Consider the following 21,678-nt stretch of genomic DNA (forward strand, 5'->3'; position numbering starts at 1 on the left):
AGAAATGACTAGTACATTAGACCAAGAAATAAAAAATCTGTATGCCACTGGCTGAAATAAAGTTGTGAAAAAGAAAATGAACTGTTTTGTACTTGTCCAATAATCTCACTGTACGTCCACATATGTTTTAAGAGTATATGCACAATCTATCAACAAAATCCATTGGTGATATTCTGCGGTTGATTTGATTGGCCGGTGCCAAATTCCTCGTGTGTGTGTGTGTGTGTGTGTGTGTGTGTGTGTGTGTGTGTGTGTGTGTGTGTGTGTGTGTGTGTGTGTGTGTGTGTGTGTGTGTGTGTGTGTGTGTGTGTGTGTGTGTGTGTGTGTGTGTGTGGCTCCGCGGTGCAATGGCGTCGTGCCCGGAGTGTCCCCCGCCCTATGCCAGCTGGGATAGGCTCCACCTCCCGCGGACTCGCTGCTGCGGATACAGCGGCAGAAAAAAATGGACATGATCAACTTTTCTTTATTTTGTTAAAAATATTGGAACATACAAGTCAGTTTATTTTTGCTGACAGTTAAAAGAATAGATAGAGTATATATAAAAATAAATTTACGTGAGTATTAGCTTCACCTATTTTTACGGTTATGTCTCCATCATATTGTAAACTAAAAGATAACGGGCAACATCCACAGGCGTGAAACGCGTGGACGCTTTCTATTTGTTCTGCAGCGGGGCATTGCAGGAATTGTAGTTCAGATAAATTGGGATCCGCTGTACATGTAAAGTGCGTGCTTAGAGAGATAAACTACAAGCCCCATAGCCGATGTGTAAAGGAAGTACCCGCCCATTTGATCATATGATTTCTGCTGCTCCAGTCGGCTACAACATTTCTAGCGGCTGTTTTCCTTTCAAGCTAGCCCTGAATACTTCACTTCTGCATGTCTTTTTCGTTCCGGTTCCATTTTTAAAATGATGCGGACGTACGTTGTCGTTGCTTTGTGCTTCGTGGGTGTCATGGCTGGAAAATACTCGCGTGAAATAAACGAGAAGAAGCCGAGTGGCAGTGATGGACAGACCGTGGAGTTCAGGATAAGTAAGCTGAACCAGGTGTGGGAGAAGGCTAAGAGGGTGCGTATGTGGAGCTGAAAGGGTCAATCAGGGAATAAATATGTCTCAGCCTCCATCCTCACCCTCCACTGGTGTCCACAGATGGAGCTTTCCCCCGTGCGGCTGGCGGAGCTCCACAGTGACCTGAAGATCCAGGAGAAGGACGAGCTGCAGTGGAAGAAGCTGACGGTGGAGGGTCTGGATGAGAGCGGGGAGAAGGAGGCCCAGCTCCGGAGGAACTTCCACGGTGAGCCGCTGGCCTGTCTGGCCTCTTCTTCTTCTTCTTGATGAGTAGTGATGCTGGAAATGTTAGTTATTATTTCATCCTGGTTCAAGTCTGTGGTAAATTGAAACATCTTGCATCATCAGATCTGGAATATTGACTGATGTTTGTTTCATATTTTTGGAAATGTAATGTATTATTATATGTATTATTAGGTTAGAAACAAGAATCACATCAATCAATCCATTCATCTTTTTGAAGATGAGTGTTATCAATCCTCCTTGGTGAGATCTACTCTGCCCGGCTCCTCTCCTCAGTGATCACAATTTCTTATTAGTTGCGTCTAGAAGTTTTACAAAACGGCACCTTCCTGCCTGATTAAATGTTTCCAGCCATTTAGTCAGTGTTGCCATTTAAAGCCAGCAATTTATAGACCTGCAGTAAATTGGGGTTAAGTTTTATTTTGTGGGGTGACGGAGGATTGAGCATTACGCATTACTTCACAGATTAGGTACTTAGAATGCTATTGCAGAGGAATGCATTGTTCTGGATGTCATTGTTTCTGTGCTAAACTCCCATTTGACTGTTAGAATAACAAATGTGTTAATTTCACTGCTGCGGAAATTCTCATTAGAAATATCATTCCTTGTCCTCATCCAGGCTGGACTGCTGCCGGTGTGTTCACAGTCTCCACTCAGAATGAAGCCGGTAACGGTGTCCAGACCTCCTAATGCAAACAAGCAGCGTTAGCATAGAGGCAGCCTCACGTCCATCAAGGATATTGCGGCTATTGATGCTGTAGAAAGTAGCCAGGGCTGGTTTAATGAACGATATGATGGGAATGAAGTGAGATTAACAAAACATAGAGTCAGCAAATTCAGATGTCTATACATTTAAATGTCAGGCACCAGTTGTTTCTGATATTCCATGTGTGTGCTGGAGTTCCGTTTAATATTTCTTAACAGTTCAGAGCTAGCGAATCCTTCTGAGAAGCTACAAAGACCCGACTGGCTTGTTTTGATAATTTAAAGGTTAATCCAAACCTGATTAAATGGGAAGCTGATGGATGAGTTTGTGAACAGATCCCCAACGCAGTGGCCGCAGGCAGTTACCGGTCCATACACACACACACACACACACACACACACACACACACACCACTCTGTTTGGAGAAGTTGTCTAGACACTTTTCCTCAGGCAGCTGTCCACAGGCTTTGGACTCCTCTCCTCCCTGATCCCCCAGTGGTGGAGTGACCTTCCAGCTGCTGGCTTCCTCTGATTAATGTTCTCAGAGGACTTCAAGTCATCTTCTTCCCGATAAATCATGTCTTTCCAAATGGGCTCCAAAGTCGGTCATCTGTCTTCCTCTTTGTCGTTCTTTTCATTGAACTTTTGCTTGATGGTCTCTTAAAGATGAACGTTGACACTGTTTACTGTTTGTATGTCGTCCATCACTCAGGTGAGCTCGTAGCATGTGACCTGCATGCACCCTGCAGAGATTGGCTACAGGATCCTGCATCCTTTATTAGCGTTTTAATGTAGGCCTCTGCTTGTGGACAGTCTTTTAACAAAGTGTTGGTAGTTATTAAGTGACTGGTTTGTTACGAGCAGGTTTAGCTGAATCAGCTGCCGTGATAACAGTTTACTAGAGCAGAGTAACGCGGCCAGCGCTTTTTCAGAGCAAAGTCCCTCTGTGTGTCGATGTGTAGCTTTCTGAAAGACAAATCTCGACCCGGTGGTTGTGTTTATCATTAAATTCACTCTGATGGTTTAACAATATGCTTTGTTTCTTATTAACTTTTGATGATCATCCAATCAGTAACAAAGACAGAGCTCGTTTTATCGAGTGGAACAACTTTATTGTAAAAGATTTTAAATGGCGGTTCTTTTGTCCTTCAGAGGAGACTCCAGCAGGAACCGTTCTCCTCGTGAACTGTTTGGACCTCTGGATGACGTCATCCTGTGGGGCGGCGGCTGGCGGTTCACTTCCACCGCTCAGAGTTGCTGTCAGAGTTGTGGAGGATGTTAATTCTGTAATACAGTATTAACTTGTTCACCAGCACAGAGCTGCGGTGCCATTTTCTCTATAACATATTCCAAGACCATCACGGAATGTGTCATTATACACCTAAAGTGTCATTCATGTTGTTTCTGGAACCCGATAAAATCGATCGGAAGTGTTTTAATCTATTGTCGTCTTCTGTTTTTCTCATATGTCCAGAACTCCTTCCACTTTTGACCTTGGTAGTGGTCTGTGAAGTTAAATCGGTGTCTTCCTCTTTTTTCACTTTCTCATCTTCAAAAGTTTTCCAGGTCGGGAGCGGCGGCCCATTAAGATCACGGCTTTCACCTCGTGACAGGAAGAAAGTGACGTCAGTTCTTTTTTCAAAGCCCCTCTCAGATTCCCAGATGCTAAACTGTGTTCGTTGACCCACTCAGTTTATTTTCAGCGACTGATTCATTTGTTTGGCAGTGTTGTTTTCTCCTTTTTTAAAAATGGTTTTGCTGCTTTAGAACTACTGCGTTTCTGCCTGGCGTTGCATTTGTGGGTTGCACTTTGATGCAAGAGTTCCAGAGTCTGATGAATATATTTCAGCTTTTGTCGCTTTTTATACCCTGACATATCAAACAGCATCTTCTGATGACAGCCTGGGATATTACTTCTTACAGACATATGTCAGGATCATTCATCAGGGCATCAGTAAAAAGTCTGTGTCTGATGTTGTGCAGTGATTCTGGCCAAGTATGGAATGGATGGGAAAAGAGACACTCGACCGCTGGAGAGCAACTACTTAAAGGACCATGACACCAAAGAGGGGGACATGTTTGACGACCCCAGGCTGGACAAACTCTGGAACAAGGTATGTATGCTGACAAAAGACGGACTCACCCTCTTATACCACTTTTTCTTTTCCAGCCCACAATTTAGACTAATAGTACATTTTAGACATGACTTTTTAATTCGTTCACCTAAACATTGGTCATGTAGAGTCGTACTTCGAGATACGAGTTGAGTTCTACTAATGAGTTCGTAAGTTAAACAATATATCCCCATTTAAAATAACAAAATTCATTTTTATCCATTCCAGCCCTGTAAAAAAGCCCCAAACCCCTAAATTATTTTTAAAAAAACACATTTTCATCAACCTATAGACACACAGACTTTACCTGTGTATAATTAATTATATATAAGTTACCTAAACAATTATAAAGAATGAAAAGAAAAACAAAAGTCAGGAAAAACACACGAGCTACGTCTTTACTTCACCAACTTCACCAGTCTCACTGATGTTTTATCCATCTGCCAACACGTGGTAAAGAACGAGATTCAGTCACACTGATGTTATATCCATCCGCCAACATGTGATGGTGTTGCGTAATGTATTATTACATTATGCAAATGTCAGTAAACAAGGATGAAGCTCCAGATAATGTTTGTATTTTAAAATCACTCCATCCTCAATGAGAAATCACACCAAAGTTAAAAATTGCTGATATTAATCGATGAAAGAAAAGAAAAATGGGTACCACCCCCCACCCCCCACCCCAGATGAAGGTCCTTTCTCTGTCCTCAGTTCCTTTGGGGTGAAGATATTCAACTTAACAGTACGGTGTGATGTGATGATATCATCACACCCTAGCAGTGACCTCACAGAGGTCACAACACTCCAGGCTGACGGCAGCCGTCTGAGCCGCCCTCTGGATGCTGAATGCAGCACTGGGGTTCATAAATATTTCAGTGCCTGCACACAGAACCTGGATTTAGGCTGGAAGCTCGTGTTCAACACAAATCCTGACACAATTTGTTTACCTTGTGTTAAAATCAAACAACTATGAGTTTTCACGACACGAACCGAAAAGCTTCTCAGATTTATTCTTGTCCAGAAAGTTTGCCTGTCTAGACTCAAAGCTCCCGCCCTCAAAGCGACTCAGACGGGCGACTCCTGATGTCCTCAGGTGATTCTATCAAGGATAAACGGATGAAGACTTTACTCGCCCGAGGCTCTGCTAACAGATCACATTAGCAATTCTAGGATTCAACTGCTGTGAGACAGGAATGGTGAATTACTTTTTGTTCCATCTGAAATAATTGGGTATTTTAAAAGCTATGCTCAACACGTATGTAAATGCGACATTACATTAGTCCTTTCTGTGTGAATTAAAGCGGTTGTGGTTCTGTTACGTAGCTTCACCAACTCAGCAGAGATGCTAGCGGTTCAGAGCGAGTTAACTGTCCTCCTCCGTCCTCATTTCCTTTGCAGACCAAATAAAAACCAGAGCAAGTCGGGCTGGAGTCAATGATATAGATTACACCGATCCTAAAACCCTTCATTTCTTGTGGAATCGGCTGAACTCTGCGTCTCTAGTCATGATCTGTTCATGTCCCCCGTGACATTTGAGATTTAGATCCGGAAGCAGAGAATTTTAAAATGTCAAAAAGGTAACAACAGATAATAATAGGTTAATAACAGGTAATAACATTCTATATACATTAGTACCGCAAGACACAAGCTGCTCGACATACGAGTTTTCTGAGAAACGAGCCGTCACTCTGTCCATATTTTTGTTTGACTTACGTGCAAAATCCGAGATAAGTCGTGCTTCAGGACACCACCACTAGTAGGTGGATGGATACAACATCAGGGAGGCCGGATCTCGTTCTTTACCATGTGTTGGTGGATGGATACAACATCAGTGAGACCGGATCTCGTTCTCGTTGGTGGAGTAAAGACGTAGCTCGTGTGTTCTCTTACTTTTTCTTTTCATTCTTAATCATTGTTTACGTAACTTTCCTGTATGTTGGGGTTTTTTCTCTCCACATTTTAGGGGGTTTAGGGCTTTTTCACAAGGTTGTAAAGGATTTAAATGATTTTAGTTATTTTAAATGTGGAACTGTTGTTTGACTCACAAGTTCAGTGAGGGAACGGATTAAACTCGTATCTCGAGGTTCTCCTTTATATCTAAACCTGTGTTACAAAGCAGGATGGGGTCATGTGTGAGAGGCAGAAAGAGGGCGGCCTACAGTTGGACTCAAACTGTCTTCCTCCGGTCTCTTTCATGATCAATCGTTCATGACCAGTGTTTCTGTGTGTTTCCTGAATCAATATCTTTGTCATCCCATCAGTTCTTCCTGATGGAATCTCTGGTTCCTTTGTTGATCTCACTGATGGGGGTGAAACCAGGAACAGAAACGAACAAACATTCCTTTGTTGAAGCAGCGGGAACCATCAGCGGTTTTCTATTTCTTATGTTTCCCATTTATTTAATCAGAATTTTAAATCGACTTCATCAAATAGATTCAGGTCTGAAAAATAACCCCCTCCTTTAACAAGCCCAACTTCAGGAGGTGCCTGCAGAAACTTCTCCCCCTTAGCAGGAGAACATTGATTTGGTCCTCCTGGGTCAGTGAGAAATCACGTTCCGACTCCTCTGAAGAAAATCCTGCTCACACTCCTCACAGTTTCTTGATATTGGTGTCAGTTTTCAGCTCTCACTCTCTGCTCTGGTTATCTTGTTATGTTGCTGGACTCCATCTGTTTGCATCACCGCTCTCTGCTGCTATCTGATGGCTCACCACCATGTGGCTGTCACCCCACCACCACCACCACCACCAGGCCAAGAGTTCAGGGAAGTTCTCCAGCGAGGAGCTGCTGAACCTGAAAAGGGAGTTCCAGCATCACAAGGATAAGATCCACGAGTACAACATTCTGATGGACACTGTCAGCAGGACGGAGGGTGAGCTGCCGCCACGCGCCTTGTGCCTCCGCTCTGTTTACATCCCGCTTCAAAGCGGTGATGTATTGTAATGGTCAGTATTTGTCTGTCTGTCCAGTAAATATCTTCACAACCGTTGCAGATAGAGAGGTGAAACAAAAAGCACATTACTCGGGCGGCAAAGGGGACGAAAATGAGATGATGAGTTTGACCTTGAGAAAACTAGGTCGAGGTCAAATTTCAACTTTTGTACATTCAGGAACCGGATAAGATAGAAAGACGAGGGAGAAGGCCAGTGTGAGTAAGACCGTAGATCAAAGCTACTGCTAGGGCCTTGTTCATTGCTGCTTTTCTCAGGACGTTTATCAGCCTTTAAAACCTCCGATTAGCTGTTCACATGTCAGGACTGGTTCCAAATAAAACACCTCCTTTCCCCTTTTCACCTGTTTCTACTATCACTTGTGTGTAGGCGTAATGTGTGACTTGGCGGAGATCGATGCGCTCGTGTCGCCGCCCACCGCTTAGTGTTCCTTCATCGGTTGTCGCCCCACATCCGTCTGAGCGTAGCTGGCCTGAGTGGCAGACGGATGGCAGACGGGCATGTCGCTCTGATTGATGCTTCACAGATGTTTTGTGTCAGTACTTGAACGCGTCACAAAGCCGGGGGTCTTCTCCGCTTGTCGGATGTAGTTAAATATTTAACCGATCGCATGCTGCCTTGAGGGGACTCTGTACCTCCACCACACCATCACCTCCGTCCATCCATGTTTCCTCGTATCTGATTTTAGCTCCTTTTTTTTTTTCAAGCATTTTTTTGGTTGTGTTAAATTTTAAAGTCAGACTCTGAGGACTTGTTGTATAGGATTAAAATTTCCAGAGACTCTTGACTCTTAACCTCCTCCTCCTCTTCCCGGGTCTGTTTACACCCAACAGAAATCCACAAGAACGTGATTTCTCCTGCGGAGGGAGACTCCAAAGAGAAGGTTCTGCAGCAGAAGCACACGGACCTGAAGGAGAAGATGAGAGACCTCAACCAGGGCTTCGAGCGCCTCCGAAAGCTCAGCCACGAGGGCTTCACCGAGGACAGCGGTAAGAGAGTGCGCACACACGCACACACACACCAGTTTGTTTCATTCTGCTTCTCAGTCTCATCACACAATGATCCCATCAGCTCAATCACCATAAAAACTGTTTTTGTCGGAACTTTTTGAGTATCGGTAACGACTTTAACAGTGTTGTTTTTGTGCTTTTAGTTCCTGATTGAAACCAGATTAGACAGATCGCATTAGCTGAAAGAGGTTATTGAAAGGAGGCCACAACGCCGCCTGCGTCCACTGACGTCAATCCGTCTTGCCCTTGTTCTATTTAAATTCGAGCAGAGGACCATTTTTCAACTTTCTTCTGGAGTGAACTGCAGTTTGTGGGACTCGGTTTTAACAAGAGAGTGTCAGGGAGTAAAAAACGAAAGTGACAGTCGTGCTGCTGATTCAGGTCGACTTTCACTTCTTCTCTCCCAGTTCTCTCCTCGCTTCACGCCCCATCGTGCACAAAACATTCTTAACATCGTCATCCCTGTCTTCTCCTGTTTGAAGCACTTGGGGTGTCGAGCTCTTGTTGTCGGCACCTCAATTTGAGCTCTGACTCCGAGCACTCTATTCCGTGCCATGTTGGGTTTATATGTACCAAACGACTGCGGCTGATGGTTACCCTATCTGATGAGACGTGCAGCGACTGCTCCTTTCTCCAGCGTGAGATATCGGTGAGGCTCCAAACTGTCTCCCTGGACTGTTAATCTCTTTATCTTTCCCTTTTGCTGGTTCCTCCTCTGCAGAGTTTCGAGAGCCTCGCGTCATTGAACTGTGGGAGGCTGCCAAGAGAACCAACCTGACTGAAGACGAGCTGGACTCTCTGAAGGTAGCTTCTGCTTCCTGGATTAGGCTTTAGAATAACACATTGTGTAATCTTGTTTTGTCCTCCCTTCTTTGTCCTGTCAGGAGGAGCTGCGTCACTTTGAGACCAAGGTGGAGAAGCACAGCCACTACCAGGAGCAGCTGGAGCTCTCCCATCAGAAGCTGCGCCACGTCGAGGCTTTAGGAGACAAAGAGCACATCAAGAGGAACCAGGAGAAGTACAACTCACTCACCGAGAAGACCAGGGAGATGGGCTACAAGGTAAAGAGGGAGCTGAAGCTCCACATTCTTCCATCAAACAACACACTTCTGTCCAGGGCGACTCGCCTGCAGTGGAAACTAATAATGTCACTAAATGGGCAACGAGCAAAACATTTTTATAGTGCAGCTGCAGAGAAACGCAGGACAAAGGTTAACAGCTTTGATATTGTTCCTGTCGTAGGAGGGAACATCATCAGAGCAGCCTTTAGCCATGAAAGGAAAAATGTCCCCGGTCACAGATGCGGTGGGCTGCAGCTCATGTCCTTCCTCGTCTCATTTCAGATGAAGAAACACATGCAGGACTTGTCCAACAAAATTTCTCGTCAGGGACTCGAGCACAACGAGCTCTGAGGGGCCAAGATCATCACGCCAGCAGAGAATGAACTGAAATCATTCTGCGACCACGCCAGACATTCCCCCCTCCGACTGCTGTTAAAAACATGTGTCCTCCTCTTCCGGTGTCATTAGTGTTTGATTTGTTCTTGAACGATGATGTGAATGAGTCCTGGGTTCTTTTGTACATATGAGAGATTTCTAATAAATCAACTTTTAGTGATAACTGGTGTCGATTTTAAAAACTAACTGCGTCTGCTTCTCCCAGCATTTCTTTTCCTGACGGCAGGTAGATGCAGACGTCTGGCTGTGAGGTGGCCGTACTCCAAAAAAGTTTTGTGAGTCATGGGTGAGTCATTGTGAGTCACTGTGAACCTGATGATGTAGCTGGACGCTTCAGGTCTGACTGGACAGACTGCAGAAGTATTTTATCCCTTGTGAATATCGGCCAGACGATTCGTCCACACCCATCTGTCATTAGCCGTTGCATTGATAAATGGTTCTTCGCATACCAGTTACTGATATGGTATCCATTGGTTTGGTGAAATATTGTAATGTAATTACAATCTAATCAATAAAATAATGAGGAAAGCTTCAGAAGCATTGCGACCAGGGAGCCTGAAACATCAATCTTTAATAGTCTGTAAAATACAGGCGTCAACAACTTACAAACAGTAATACTTTAAAAATATAGTTTGATATTATTTAATACTGTCTCGGCATAAATAAGTTATTTACAAGTCAAATGTGTGAAAACGGCACCTGTGGCGACGCTCACCACCTCCTGCTCTCAGACACCATCAAAGTAAATTAAAGGCAAATATTGGACAATTTGTCCAGATTATATCTGGGGGGGCTGGGGGTGGGAACACACACTGTGCCTTTCCATTCATTCACCTGCCATCTAGCGGAGCAGCAGCAGAGCATTGATTACTGTGATTAATGATGTTAGAGGCTGATTACTCCGTCGTGTTCCACTCAGCTCAGTGCGAGCTGAGCGTTGATGAAGCTCACCGGCGCCGACAGGGTTAAAGCTATCCCAAAACAAGTTTTAAAAAGCAGGAAAGGACAAATTTATATTACAAAATACAAAACAAGAGCATGAAACACTTTGAAGGTGCAGCTGCAGGAGATCCTGCAGACACTTCCCAGGTTTTTCTTTAGTGGAATGGATGGTTTGTGGCAGACCGCTTGACGCCGGTACGACTGTGGGCGTGCCCCGGAAGCAGCGATGATCGGTATGGCTAACAGCTGCGGCGGAGATCATCGGCGACGACGACTGTTCTTAATCGCCATGGAGACGGGCATTAGAGTCACTTCGGTGGTCCTCGTCGCCTGTTCTCCCTGCCCTCAACACACTCTGTGCCCACGCTCTGTCTGGACTCCATGGAGAAGTCGAGGTGGGTGTACCTGTTGGAGCCCTCGTCTGGTCAGGAGATTAGAGGTAGAAGGGGGGAAAAGAAGGAGCTTGATTTCACATAAAGTAAAATTAAATTTACTACTTTTATTTTAGCTTCCTGTTGCCTCTTTGTGCACCGGCGCCTATAGCTGAGCAGAATTTCTGCAGGTCCAGCTCCGTGCAGATGTCCCTGTTACCTCTAGCTGGCAGCAGGCTGACGGGGAGGTTCACGTAATTATCGGCGTCGTCACCATGGCGCTGAATGTCCAGAGATACGGTGGAACGGGAAGGCTGGAACGTACCTTGGGGGAAATATCCAAACGCTATCTTGTTAATCTGAGTCCGTATTTGTTGGTCAAACTGGTTCCCAGACAAACGTGTCCCATCTTACCGTCTGTCGTCCTGAATGCGCTGAGAGCAGCAGGTAGAGGTGGAGCGGCGGCGGTCTGCAGAGACGGGGTCGACCACCTCACACCTAACAGGTCATCACCCCCGTCATCTCCTTCTCTCACACAGGGGGGAGGATCTGGGAAAAGATGTAGTGTTTAGTGTTACATTGGTTACATCTTTGCACTACTTTAAGTTTAAAAGAGAAATGTGCAATATTTTCCTTTTGAAAGCTCCACTTGTAACGTGAAATTAGAACAATCACGTTAAGGTGTACTTTAGTACAGAACTCTAGTAAAGGTAGACCAACCACGAGAACATACCTGGTGTATCCACAGCTGGTGACGGGCCTGATGGCGAGCTGGTGATCTATAACATGGATAAGGTTACTGTATTTAAAGATATTATCTTCAAAGAGTCTATAATAAACCAAAATAATAAAATGAAATTAATTAATAATAAATGTAATTTTTTTCTATAATAGAAAAAGCCTAAGTCTGCTGGGAGTGTATCCCACACACACACCTACGGACAATTTGAGTTGAGTCAAATCACCTGAAGCACATGTTTTCAGAGGTGGGAGGAAGCCGGAGAACCCAAGCAGACATGGGGAGAACATGCAAACTCCACACAGAGTGGGACTCGAACCCGGAACCGCCTTGCTGTGAGGCGACAGCGCTATCCACTGCGCATCCGTGCCGCCCCTACAATAATACTGTATTTGTTTGAGGTTGCATTTCTGTGCTCCTGTCCCTCCCTGTCCCATCGTTCTCCACTACTGGACCAAGACAAGTCTGCTGGAGGTTTCGGCTTGTTAAAGGCAGATGTTCCTCAATCTCATCAGCTCTTCTATTACATCTATTCCTCAATTTACGAATGCAATAGTTTCCTAGAAATTTTAAGTCGTTCTTTATCAAATTTGAATCTATAATCACCATTTGAGATCATGTAAATGTCATTACTACTCTAAATACTAGTTTTATTCCCTAAGACTGACCAGAAACAATTATAGGACATTAAAACAACACATAATAAATAAAATCCTGTAGTACCGTAATATAACTTTAACATCTCTACCTCTGTTGGATTAATTTTCTCCAGGGGGGCGTAGAGGCTACGCCCAACTTTAATCCACTGAAGTATTCCACCACACTGACGTGAATGACGCACTGATGTCACTTCCTGGTCATCAAAAGTCAGACACGCCCCTTTATGTTTGATGACTTTGATTTCATTAAGTTCCTCAGTTAACTCCAATAATAGTTAACATCAACTAGCACAACATTCAGTGGTCCCTTTTCATTAATGCTTCCAGACGGAAACCTAACCTGGCCAACATTGGTTCCTACATCATTTAGCTCCTACAGTAGGAAAACCCAGTCAATAGTGAATAAATGTGGACTAAAGACCAAAAGACCACAGGGTTGTGGTGTTGTGGTAGAAAGGGGGCGGTGCTCGGTTGTTCGTAAGTCAAATGTTTGCATCTTGAGGACAACCGGTACTTGTGATGGACTGAACTTTTCTTTACCTGAGTCAGGCACCTGTTCCTCACAGAATGCCACTGCTCTGGAGTGATATAGTTGTCCGAACCGCGATCGTACTGGATGGGGGGGGGACAAGAGAGGGTTAGGTTCCAGGTTAATCACTTCTGAGAAATGAGATGCACACAGAAAAAGATTAAATAGAAAAAGAAAAGTAGAGTGAAAGCCTGCCTCTTCAGGGAATGGAGCACCGGAGACAAACCTACAGCCGCCTCACATATGAGAAATGTGAACGCACAGGTTTCTCCTTCACGCAGCAGCTAATAAATAAAAGCAGATTCAGGTCTCAGGACCGCTATCTGTCACTTTACTTTCATGCAAACGTCATATAAGCAGTGGAATCTGCCATTGTCTCGTTACGGCTCATGAAGGATGTGCAGCCTGAACGGCTGTTTCCTCAGAGTCAAGGAAAGACGGATAAAGAATAAATCAGAAAACAGGTCCTCTCTGAGAGTTCCTGATGGTTTCATCGCTGGTCATTAACTTACTCAGTCCCCTTTTGCTCTCACCGGAATGATGTATAATGAACCCACACACACACACACACACTCCTACCCAAGCTGTCAGAAATCACAAGACACCCTGCTTCCTTCCCTGCTCTGATGATAATTTGCTCTCCACCAGGGGGAAGAGCTTTTCGCAACCTTGCAGAAAATTAATGTGAAAAATTCTCCTCAGAAAGATTGGATCGGGCTTCGGCTTGAAGAACCAAACGGAAAACAACCGACTCCGTGCGGGTTGTGGATGTAGAACCACGCCTGTTTTTAATGATTAGTGATAGTATATTAACGGGTCAGCGCCTGTCTGACTGCGACCTCACAGCGAGAGGAGGCCGGCTTTGATTCAAGGTCACTTCGGTCTGGTGTTTGATTCTTCTCGCCCACGGTTCGCGGGCTTGTGGTTTCAGACCAAAGACGTGCAAAGTCATTTGGACTGGAGACAATACTGCCCACATGGAGGACGCTGAGGAGGCATGCTGGGATTGAAGGATGCACTGCAGCACAGAATGAGGCTAGAAAAGTTCTTCAGAAGGAAGTGTGACGGCGCAGATCTGTTTCCTCACCCTATTATCGCACCGAAAAGCAAGTTCAATGAAAGTTTGACTCCTTAACCGAGAAAAGCTGCAGCTAGAAGGCAGCAGGTTTAATAGTGTGCCTCAAAGACAAACTACATTTCACAAAGAGATGCTCTGTTTTCAGGATGTGACTCAGTTACTCAGTCACATATAAGCGTCCTGAATCACTGTAAGATCCGGATTTTATGAGGGTGGTAATATATAAGTCTGGCTCCAGATGCTTCCGATCACCCGTATCCTACATGTCATCAAATCCAGTAATAGTCTTTTTATTTTATGCGGAAATTATTACTGGTTGCTTTTTTTTTCCGCCCCATTTCAGCTTCTAAACCATAATTACAGAGGCGACCACCCGGGTGAATGATTAGGCTGAATAGTACGAGCAGAGCACATGAACAGAGGACAGATAATGGCTTTTCAAACTGCTGGATCAGTGGCAAACACGTCATTCTGCCGGGGTGAAAGTTAGTTCACACAGCATTAAAGTACATCCTCGTCAAAACTGACTAAAAGACGCTTAGTGGGCAGTTTGATGAAAGCCTGTGATCACATGACTCTGATTCACACCCTCACAGCTGTGGAGCTGCTCATTTATTTGGGTCTGCAGGCGAGGCTCGACCTAGAGTAACATCCAGTAGAGACGTTCATGGTGCCCAGAGGGTGAACCCTGAGACTTCAACCAGCTGTACTTTGGGTCAGGTATTAATCTTTAATGTTAGCCATGCTCAGGTGATGTAAATGAAGGTCAGGCAGGCCTCATCAAACCGATCTTGGAGGGCAACACAGCCCCCCAGAAGGTGTGGAGGGCGGGAGGGCTAAAAACAATAGATCGGTGACAGGCAGTGTTACTTCTTCTCACCCTCCATCCCAAAACATCCATTCTACGATTCTAGCCTAGATCATTAGCTCAAGGCATAATTGTCTGAGATCTTATTTAAAGACAGAAGTATAAAAACGACACCCCCCCGGTGGCCTTAATGAATGCAGACAGGAACATTAAAAAGAGATTAGCATCTGCGGGAGCAAACCTAAGAGCTGGAGAAACTGATCAGCTCCATGATTTACAAACACTTTCCGAATTTCATTAGCAGTCTGTTGGTACTGTACTGTGATAGCTAGCATGGAGACGTGCCTCCCAGAGCCCCCGCAGACAGGTGAGATCTCTGGGCTTCAATCACAGAACTTTAAAACCCATCTTCATCCTGATCTGATTCATATTGTGATGAATTAAATCCCGTTACGGCAACACTATACTATAAAGACACTATAAATCTTTATTTTATTTTATGCTATATGCTGCCTGGTTGGTTGATTCTATTTTTCTGATGTGCTTCAGCTGGTACCTGAACTTCCCCGACCAAACCTCTGGGCGCCGGCGGGGGTCTGAGCGTCGGCCACCTCTCAGGGTCCCCAGAGGCTGCCCCCTCATCTCCAAGGGTGCTGCCGTTTGACCTTTGACCCTGACTGCCCCCTGCGTCTGGGATGCTCCTACGGTCTCTGCCCGGGCCGGTCGGGCCTCCTTGAGCAGGGGGTTCCCTTCTAGGCGGGCTTTGGAGCAGACTCCTGGGGGTGTCGTAGCGGGGTCTCAGCTGGCCGGGGGTTAGGTATTCCTCACTGTGCCTCAGGGAAGCACAGGAACTCGATCTGGAGGCACAGGGACAGGCGGTAGAGGTAGCTGAGCTGTGTTCGTGGACGCGTGGGCTGAAGAGCAGCGTGGACTGAGGAGGAGGAGGAGGAGGTGAGGAAGGACGGCTGGCCAGACAGCCCAGCTCCTCCGCTGCTCCCTGGCTGTCCAGACTCTCCGTGCAGGAGGAGAAGCTCCCTGAATAAGACGACTGGCTGCCCGTCGCCGTCCCGATCCCGCTGTCCAACGAGCTCTGCCGCCCGCTGTCGCTGAGCCCACGAGGGTGGAGGAGGACGGAGGAGGAAGGAGCGCCGGTGCCCCCCGTCACCGTGGCGAAAAGCCTGTCCTCCGACCCGGTCAAAGCCTTCCTGGTGGAGGAGGAGCCTGACGCCGCCTCGCTGAGGACGTGCGACCTGGCTGACGGCTCCACCCAGTAAGGATGTCTGCTTCCGAAGCTCACGTCTGATTGATTGGAGGAGGAGCTGGAAATACTGCTTTGGTCGTCCCCGGCAACAGATGTAGAACAGCTGTAAGAGGATGCTGAAGAGGGGGAAGAAAATAGATGCCGATGAAGTGAAAACAGCGCAGTCATGACGGTCGTTCTTGACCTCGTGCTTGGAAATGAGACGGAGCTCCTCTCTCGCCTGAGGGGTGTTAACGGGGGGGGGGGGCGCGTACCTGTGCTGCTTGCCAGGCTGCACTGAGACAACATGCTGAGTCTCTTCTCCAGCTCTGTGGCCTCCTGGTTGATTCGTTCCTCTGTTGACACCGGGTCAGCACCAGGATCTAAAGGTCACAGTCGATCACAAGGAGCAATCAGCTTGTTTGTGTGTGTGTGTGTGTGTGTGTGTGTGTGTGTGTGTGTGTGTGTGTGTGTGTGTGTGTGTGTGTGTGTGTGTGTGTGTGTGTGTTACACTTTGCAAGGGGTTGGGGTGTTTGCGTGCATCGGTGTTAACACCTTAACCCCTGGATTCCTCTGGACAACAGCCTCAAACGTGCGGATGCCAAGTCTCTTCACTACGCTATGCGAGGTGTCAGCTAACACTTGCTAGCGTTACTCAGCGACACTAATAATAACCAAACGCCGTAGGGCTGCGGGGGGATCCAGCCTGACGCAGGACGGCTGACACTGACGCCTGTCATGAGGAAGGAGTTAACTAAACTAAAAAGAAAGCACTTTTATTTCATTGTTTCGCATCGGTGTGACCTGACATCCCACCGCCTACGCAGCGACACACGTGACCCATCGTGCGTGAGCGCCCTTCGGTTTCATTTTCAGCATTTTGACCTTTGCCCTCTGTAAAAGAAGAGAAGAGGTGGGGACGCTGGGCCCTGCTCAAAACAGTCAGATGCTGTAATTTTTTAAATGATTATAATTGTCAGGTTTTAAGGGCAGCTTGACATTGACAGCGGCTCATAGAAAAGAAAGTACTGAATGTCTCTTTCGACTGTCCTCTTTTAGAAGGATAAAAGAATCAATCACTGGAGGTCTTTCTCCAAACTGGCATCAGTTCTTCATTAATTTCATTGTAATCACGTCTCTGTCTGCGGATCCTTGAAACGCTCCTCGTACGTCTCGTTCCACCTGTCACTAAACGCCCCGTCTCCATTTGTGTGGTCTGAGAAATGCCTCTGAAATTAGCAGGATATTCCAACAGCGTGCAGGTCACACACAATGGCGTGACCCCCCCCCTAATCCACAGAGTGGCCCCTGGGGGCCCTGAGGATGAGGCGTTTCCGCTGGCATGGCGCCGAACACGAAAGCTAACCATGACCACTAAACAGACAGTTAAACTTTATCATGGAAGTCACGGAGTCACATAGCGACCTGGCTGATGGTTCCAGTCCCAGAAGGGGGGGGTGTTGGCATTACCATATGAGGCTGGGATTCCTCCTCGTACTTTGCATATATACGTCCGCAGACATCTGCATGTATTTTTTTAGAACGCTCCTGCGTGGTTTTGTCCTCACCTGGCAGGATGGGTTGCAGCCCATGGGGGGTCCTGCTGGGGTTGACCCCCCTCACAATGCAGTCAAACAGGAAGCTGATCTGCTCCCCTTCTGAACAGGACAAGACGAAAACCCCGGCCCCTGGAAGACGACACATCGATGAGAGACAGAGAAACAATCGAAATGCACAGAGGAAAAAATGGAGGTAAAAATGTAAATGTGAAGGAGGCGCTGAGGCAGCAACAACCAACATAGAGCGTCCCGTCCAGCCCCCGCTACCCCATCACGACACAAATAAAGCCTCCCATCACAGAGCCCTTACTCAGGGTTTATTCTCACCAAACTCAGTTTGCTCCTAATATAAAAGAAAACAGCTGAGAAAGGTGAGCGGTCAGCAAAGTTGAACTGTTTTAAGATGGAATTCCCAGAGAAACACATTTTTCAAAAACTGCAATGCAGTGAGAATTATTTGTGTTATTCCCTCCGTTATTACCTCCGGATTAGCAAGTGGCAAAAATGAGCAAGAAACATGAATAGTTTGCCAATAAATACACAGAATATAGGATGGTGGCTCTTTTCTGTCTCTCTTGTGATCGGGTTTTGTCTGGCGTTAGCATCTCCGGCAGCCTTGAGAGGCTTCTTCCTGCTCTTACAGTCTTTATGAGTAAACGTCAACCTAAAGTCATAAATAAATAAGACACATTCTGTTGCCACGCCGAGAAATATTGGATCATTTGGGATGATTTACAATCTGCTTTTATTTTGTTTCATTTTTGGTGGTCATAATTTATTGGTTCACCTTGCACAACCCGGTTCTCTTATAGAGACATTGTATTATGTTTTATTATATTTTACTAGTGGGAACCTGTATAAATTCCAAGATAAAACAATAATATCAGACTTCATACCAAACATATGAAAACAAATGCATTGGTATATTAAACCAAGCGCACCAAATGCAGTCCAAAATCAACGTGGTGACGTAACGACTTTGTGTCGTGGATTGCGCTGGGCGGGCATTGTGAAGCCGTAGATAAATGTTAGCAGGCTGACTGGAGAAAGAAAGCTAATGGTGAGATTAGGAAAGGAGCTAACGTTAAAGGAAAAGGCACCTGTCAAAAGAGCAAGTGGAGAAGAAATTTTAGAGAAGTGATAGTTCTGTTAGCTGACTACATGAACAGAACTGTATGTAGTTACTGAAAGAGCGTTTTTGTCAGATGCCCGAGGAGCATTTTGGATTCTACATCGACTGTCCCGTTACAAACGGAAACCATAGCTGGACAGACTGATGGTGCTGTTTGGACTCTCTTCATCCCCAAAACATGAAAATTGTTGGAACAGTTATGACACTCTAAAATTATGTTAACTGGGAAGTCCATGTATATTTATTTCTTCTCCTAATATAGCAGATGCCTTACGCCATATTGTTCACGTGATTCCTTCTGGCAGATGCGCCGTGATTGGTTAGGCGCTTGATTGACAGGTAGTGGGTGGAGTTAAAAAGTGTGAAAGCATGAGACTTTCAAGTGAGCTTATTCAAATATATAGGTGGGGATTATATTATATTATATTATATTATATTATATTATATTATATTATATTATATTATATTATATTATATTATATTATATTATATATTCATTCATCTTCCTAATGCTTCATCTGCTGTAGCGGGTCGCAGGGTGCTTATCGTGAGGGAGCCTATCGTGGAATTTCCACGGGTTCCCGCTGATTATATTATATTATATTATCTCTTCACACACTGGTTTCATGGAGTCCACAGGAGGCGTTGCTCTCATCATGAAGAAGGTTCACCACTAATCCAGGAGGCCTCAACACTTCTAATAATAGAGGAGGTGTCAGACATGTTTTCACACACCTTAATGCACATGACATGAAAATAGCAGCTGAAGACGCCTCCTAGAAACCTTTCCATCTGGATATGAGACTAAGGATAAAACGCTCAGAAGTAGCGCATAAAAAAATAGAATATAATTTAACAGGGATGAAGACGACTCAGTGAAGACATCTATGCTTCAGAGTCGCAACTTCCACGGTGTGGAAAAAGTTAGTGGCAACCAGCAGCAAGTGTCCAAAAGTCGCGCCAGGGCTACTGAACACTTCCTAAAGTGCAGCTGCAGCAGAGAACAGCGTGAAATATTTTGATGCAGAAGCACTCGATGACAGGAGGACCAGCTCACCGATTTGCTTGAGCAAAAAGGCCTCTAGGGAAATTAGGAACTGAGAGGCAACGGAGATACCTTGTAAAACATCGATCCAAACTACAGCGCGCCAAAGGTGTGGTCTAATGAAGAAACATTAGTTTCAACGGATCCAGCTATTCTGATGGCCCGCCCGTCGGTTTCAAGTACTTCACTGTAATGTTTTGTACTCCGTGTGATCATGTCGAAGTCATAGTTTTCTAACACATCATTTATTCAACCCCTCCCAGGCAGATGACAGCTACTTCCTATCAGACATCCACAATCCACTGTCAAAAAAATCAAAGTGGCATTATAAATATAGAAAACCAAAAGATTAGACAGTGACATTTGTGTAAATGTTCTAAAGTCAGGTCTGACCCCCGCACCCACCCCCTCTCAGAACCACACTCCTGCTTTGTTCCCTTTAAATGTTAAATATCTTGGTCGTAACAAGTCACTATTTAAAGGTTTTTAGCCTCTATTCTCATTAGTTAGAGACAGAAGACGAACATTTTGATAAGGTTTGTGTTGTTTTCCCCTCTTCTTTGATTCAGTCCTGTAAATGAGGTCAAATCTGCCACTAGTTTATAGTAACTAGCAATAACTAATCAATAACTAGTTGATAATGGCAGCTGTAAGAGGCATGTGTAGAACTACTTCCATTTCTTCAAGGGACGCCTGAACAAACCAGGAATCTGATCCCAGTCCCAGCAGGACAGAACTCTGCTGTGGGAGTGGAACGAGGGGCGTCCCAATTCATGAAGATTTCAAGCGTCAGACATCCGTTTACTAACGCTGTGGCCCCTGGGAACGAGGGTCAGGAGGAGGAGTGGTGATCGGGCCTCAGTTTCCTTCAGGTGACACCAGAGAACACGATGTGACAGTGACGCCCGGCCACGCCTCCCTTCTTCAAACACGTAAACACGTAAACATGTAAACCAACACTGATGTCTCTTTCTGGGCCTCTCACTGCTGCTGCTGCTGCTGCTGCAGGGGCTGCTGGGTAATATGTAAATCAACATTACGGAAAAAAACTGAGTGCACGCGATTGGCTGGGGACCACTAAAGCGGCGGCCGGTATTTATAGACGTTAGCCATCAGAACGTTGAAACAAGAGCCTGCAGACCTCATGGCTATTCCTGTTGGAGCCATAAGACCGTCTGCACAGCGACTCCCAGAGAATCAGAGCAGGAATATTCTCTCCACACCAGCACCTGTCTGAAGGAACAGCAGTGGGAGGAACCCGCAGCTGTCTGAACGCGCTCCTCTTCACTACAATGAACTAGATCTAAATATACGGGGGTATGTCCACAGCCTGCCCACCCCACCCCCAATTTAATCCCTGCTATGATTCAATCTAGACTATTCATCCCCAACCCCAGGGTTGAGGACCAGTACCGGTCCGCGGGTCAGTCGGTACCGGTTCACACAGGAAGAATCCAGAACTTCCATTATTTCTGTTTGATTTATTGTCTGATTCTGAATGATGTTGTGTCTTAAATGAGGAGATTCTCCCCTCCACATCTGTTTTGAGTCACTCTTGACGCTTGTCTAGATGCTTGCCTCGGTCACATGACCACATTCTTAAAGGGGCCGCTCCGGCCGCTAACACAGAATACATTACCGCTAAACTGAAACTCCCAAACTAGCAGAACCAACAAAAATCAAACGTTGGTGTGACGTTACCTAGACGATGCTAATTAAGTCGATGCACATTGGATTGATGTTTATTATTATATTTAGAAAGAAGTCAGTTTTTATGTTGGTGGTATTATTTTATTTTGTTGTATTTATTATCCACACCTTAAAGGCCGGCCTGTGGGAATTTTGTCTGATGTTAAAGCTGCATGTGGTGACCTCTAGTTTAGATCAACCGGCAGCTGAGATCTGTGTTCACTGATGTTTCTCACAGCCACTAAAACCAGTTTAGTGTGTTGAATATAAAACATGTAGAGAGGTGAAGGTCTGACTCACATAGTAAAAAAAAAAAAAAAAAAAAACTCCCTCG

The 21,678-nt window shown here is 45.4% G+C and overlaps 2 protein-coding genes across 2 annotated transcripts in view; one reads left to right on the forward strand and one right to left on the reverse strand.

Moving 5' to 3' along the window:
- Positions 1-802: 802 nt before the first annotated feature.
- Positions 803-9,716, forward strand: lrpap1 (low density lipoprotein receptor-related protein associated protein 1). The gene is made up of 8 exons (XM_068322601.1): positions 803-1,069; positions 1,151-1,295; positions 4,002-4,132; positions 6,887-7,007; positions 7,920-8,075; positions 8,818-8,900; positions 8,981-9,157; positions 9,440-9,716. Exons 1-8 carry the CDS (start codon positions 911-913, stop codon positions 9,506-9,508), a joined length of 1,041 nt encoding a protein of 346 aa, XP_068178702.1. The 5' UTR covers positions 803-910; the 3' UTR covers positions 9,509-9,716.
- A 416-nt stretch (positions 9,717-10,132) lies between these two features.
- dok7b (docking protein 7b) overlaps positions 10,133-21,678 on the reverse strand; it is a 14,393-nt gene continuing 2,847 nt past the window's right edge. The window contains exons 6-13 of the mRNA XM_068322676.1: positions 17,488-17,607; positions 16,195-16,302; positions 15,236-16,056; positions 12,805-12,876; positions 11,600-11,645; positions 11,281-11,415; positions 11,087-11,191; positions 10,133-10,916 (exon numbers count right to left, since the gene is read on the reverse strand). Coding sequence (XP_068178777.1) covers positions 10,804-10,916; positions 11,087-11,191; positions 11,281-11,415; positions 11,600-11,645; positions 12,805-12,876; positions 15,236-16,056; positions 16,195-16,302; positions 17,488-17,607 — 1,520 coding nt within the window. The 3' untranslated portion in view covers positions 10,133-10,803. The remainder of the gene's footprint in view (positions 10,917-11,086; positions 11,192-11,280; positions 11,416-11,599; positions 11,646-12,804; positions 12,877-15,235; positions 16,057-16,194; positions 16,303-17,487; positions 17,608-21,678) is intronic.

Source organism: Antennarius striatus, chromosome 8 (assembly GCF_040054535.1).
Source record: "Antennarius striatus isolate MH-2024 chromosome 8, ASM4005453v1, whole genome shotgun sequence".
NCBI lineage: Eukaryota > Metazoa > Chordata > Actinopteri > Lophiiformes > Antennariidae > Antennarius > Antennarius striatus.

Excerpts from the sequence above, each read along its gene's own strand:
- lrpap1 (XM_068322601.1), top strand. The coding sequence starts at position 911 with ATGATGCGGACGTACGTTGTCGTTGCTTTGTGCTTCGTGGGTGTCATG. Across the intron at positions 1,070-1,150 it reads TGTGGGAGAAGGCTAAGAGG|ATGGAGCTTTCCCCCGTGCG; the intron begins GTGCGTATGTGG and ends TGGTGTCCACAG. Across the intron at positions 8,076-8,817 it reads GGGCTTCACCGAGGACAGCG|AGTTTCGAGAGCCTCGCGTC; the intron begins GTAAGAGAGTGC and ends CCTCCTCTGCAG.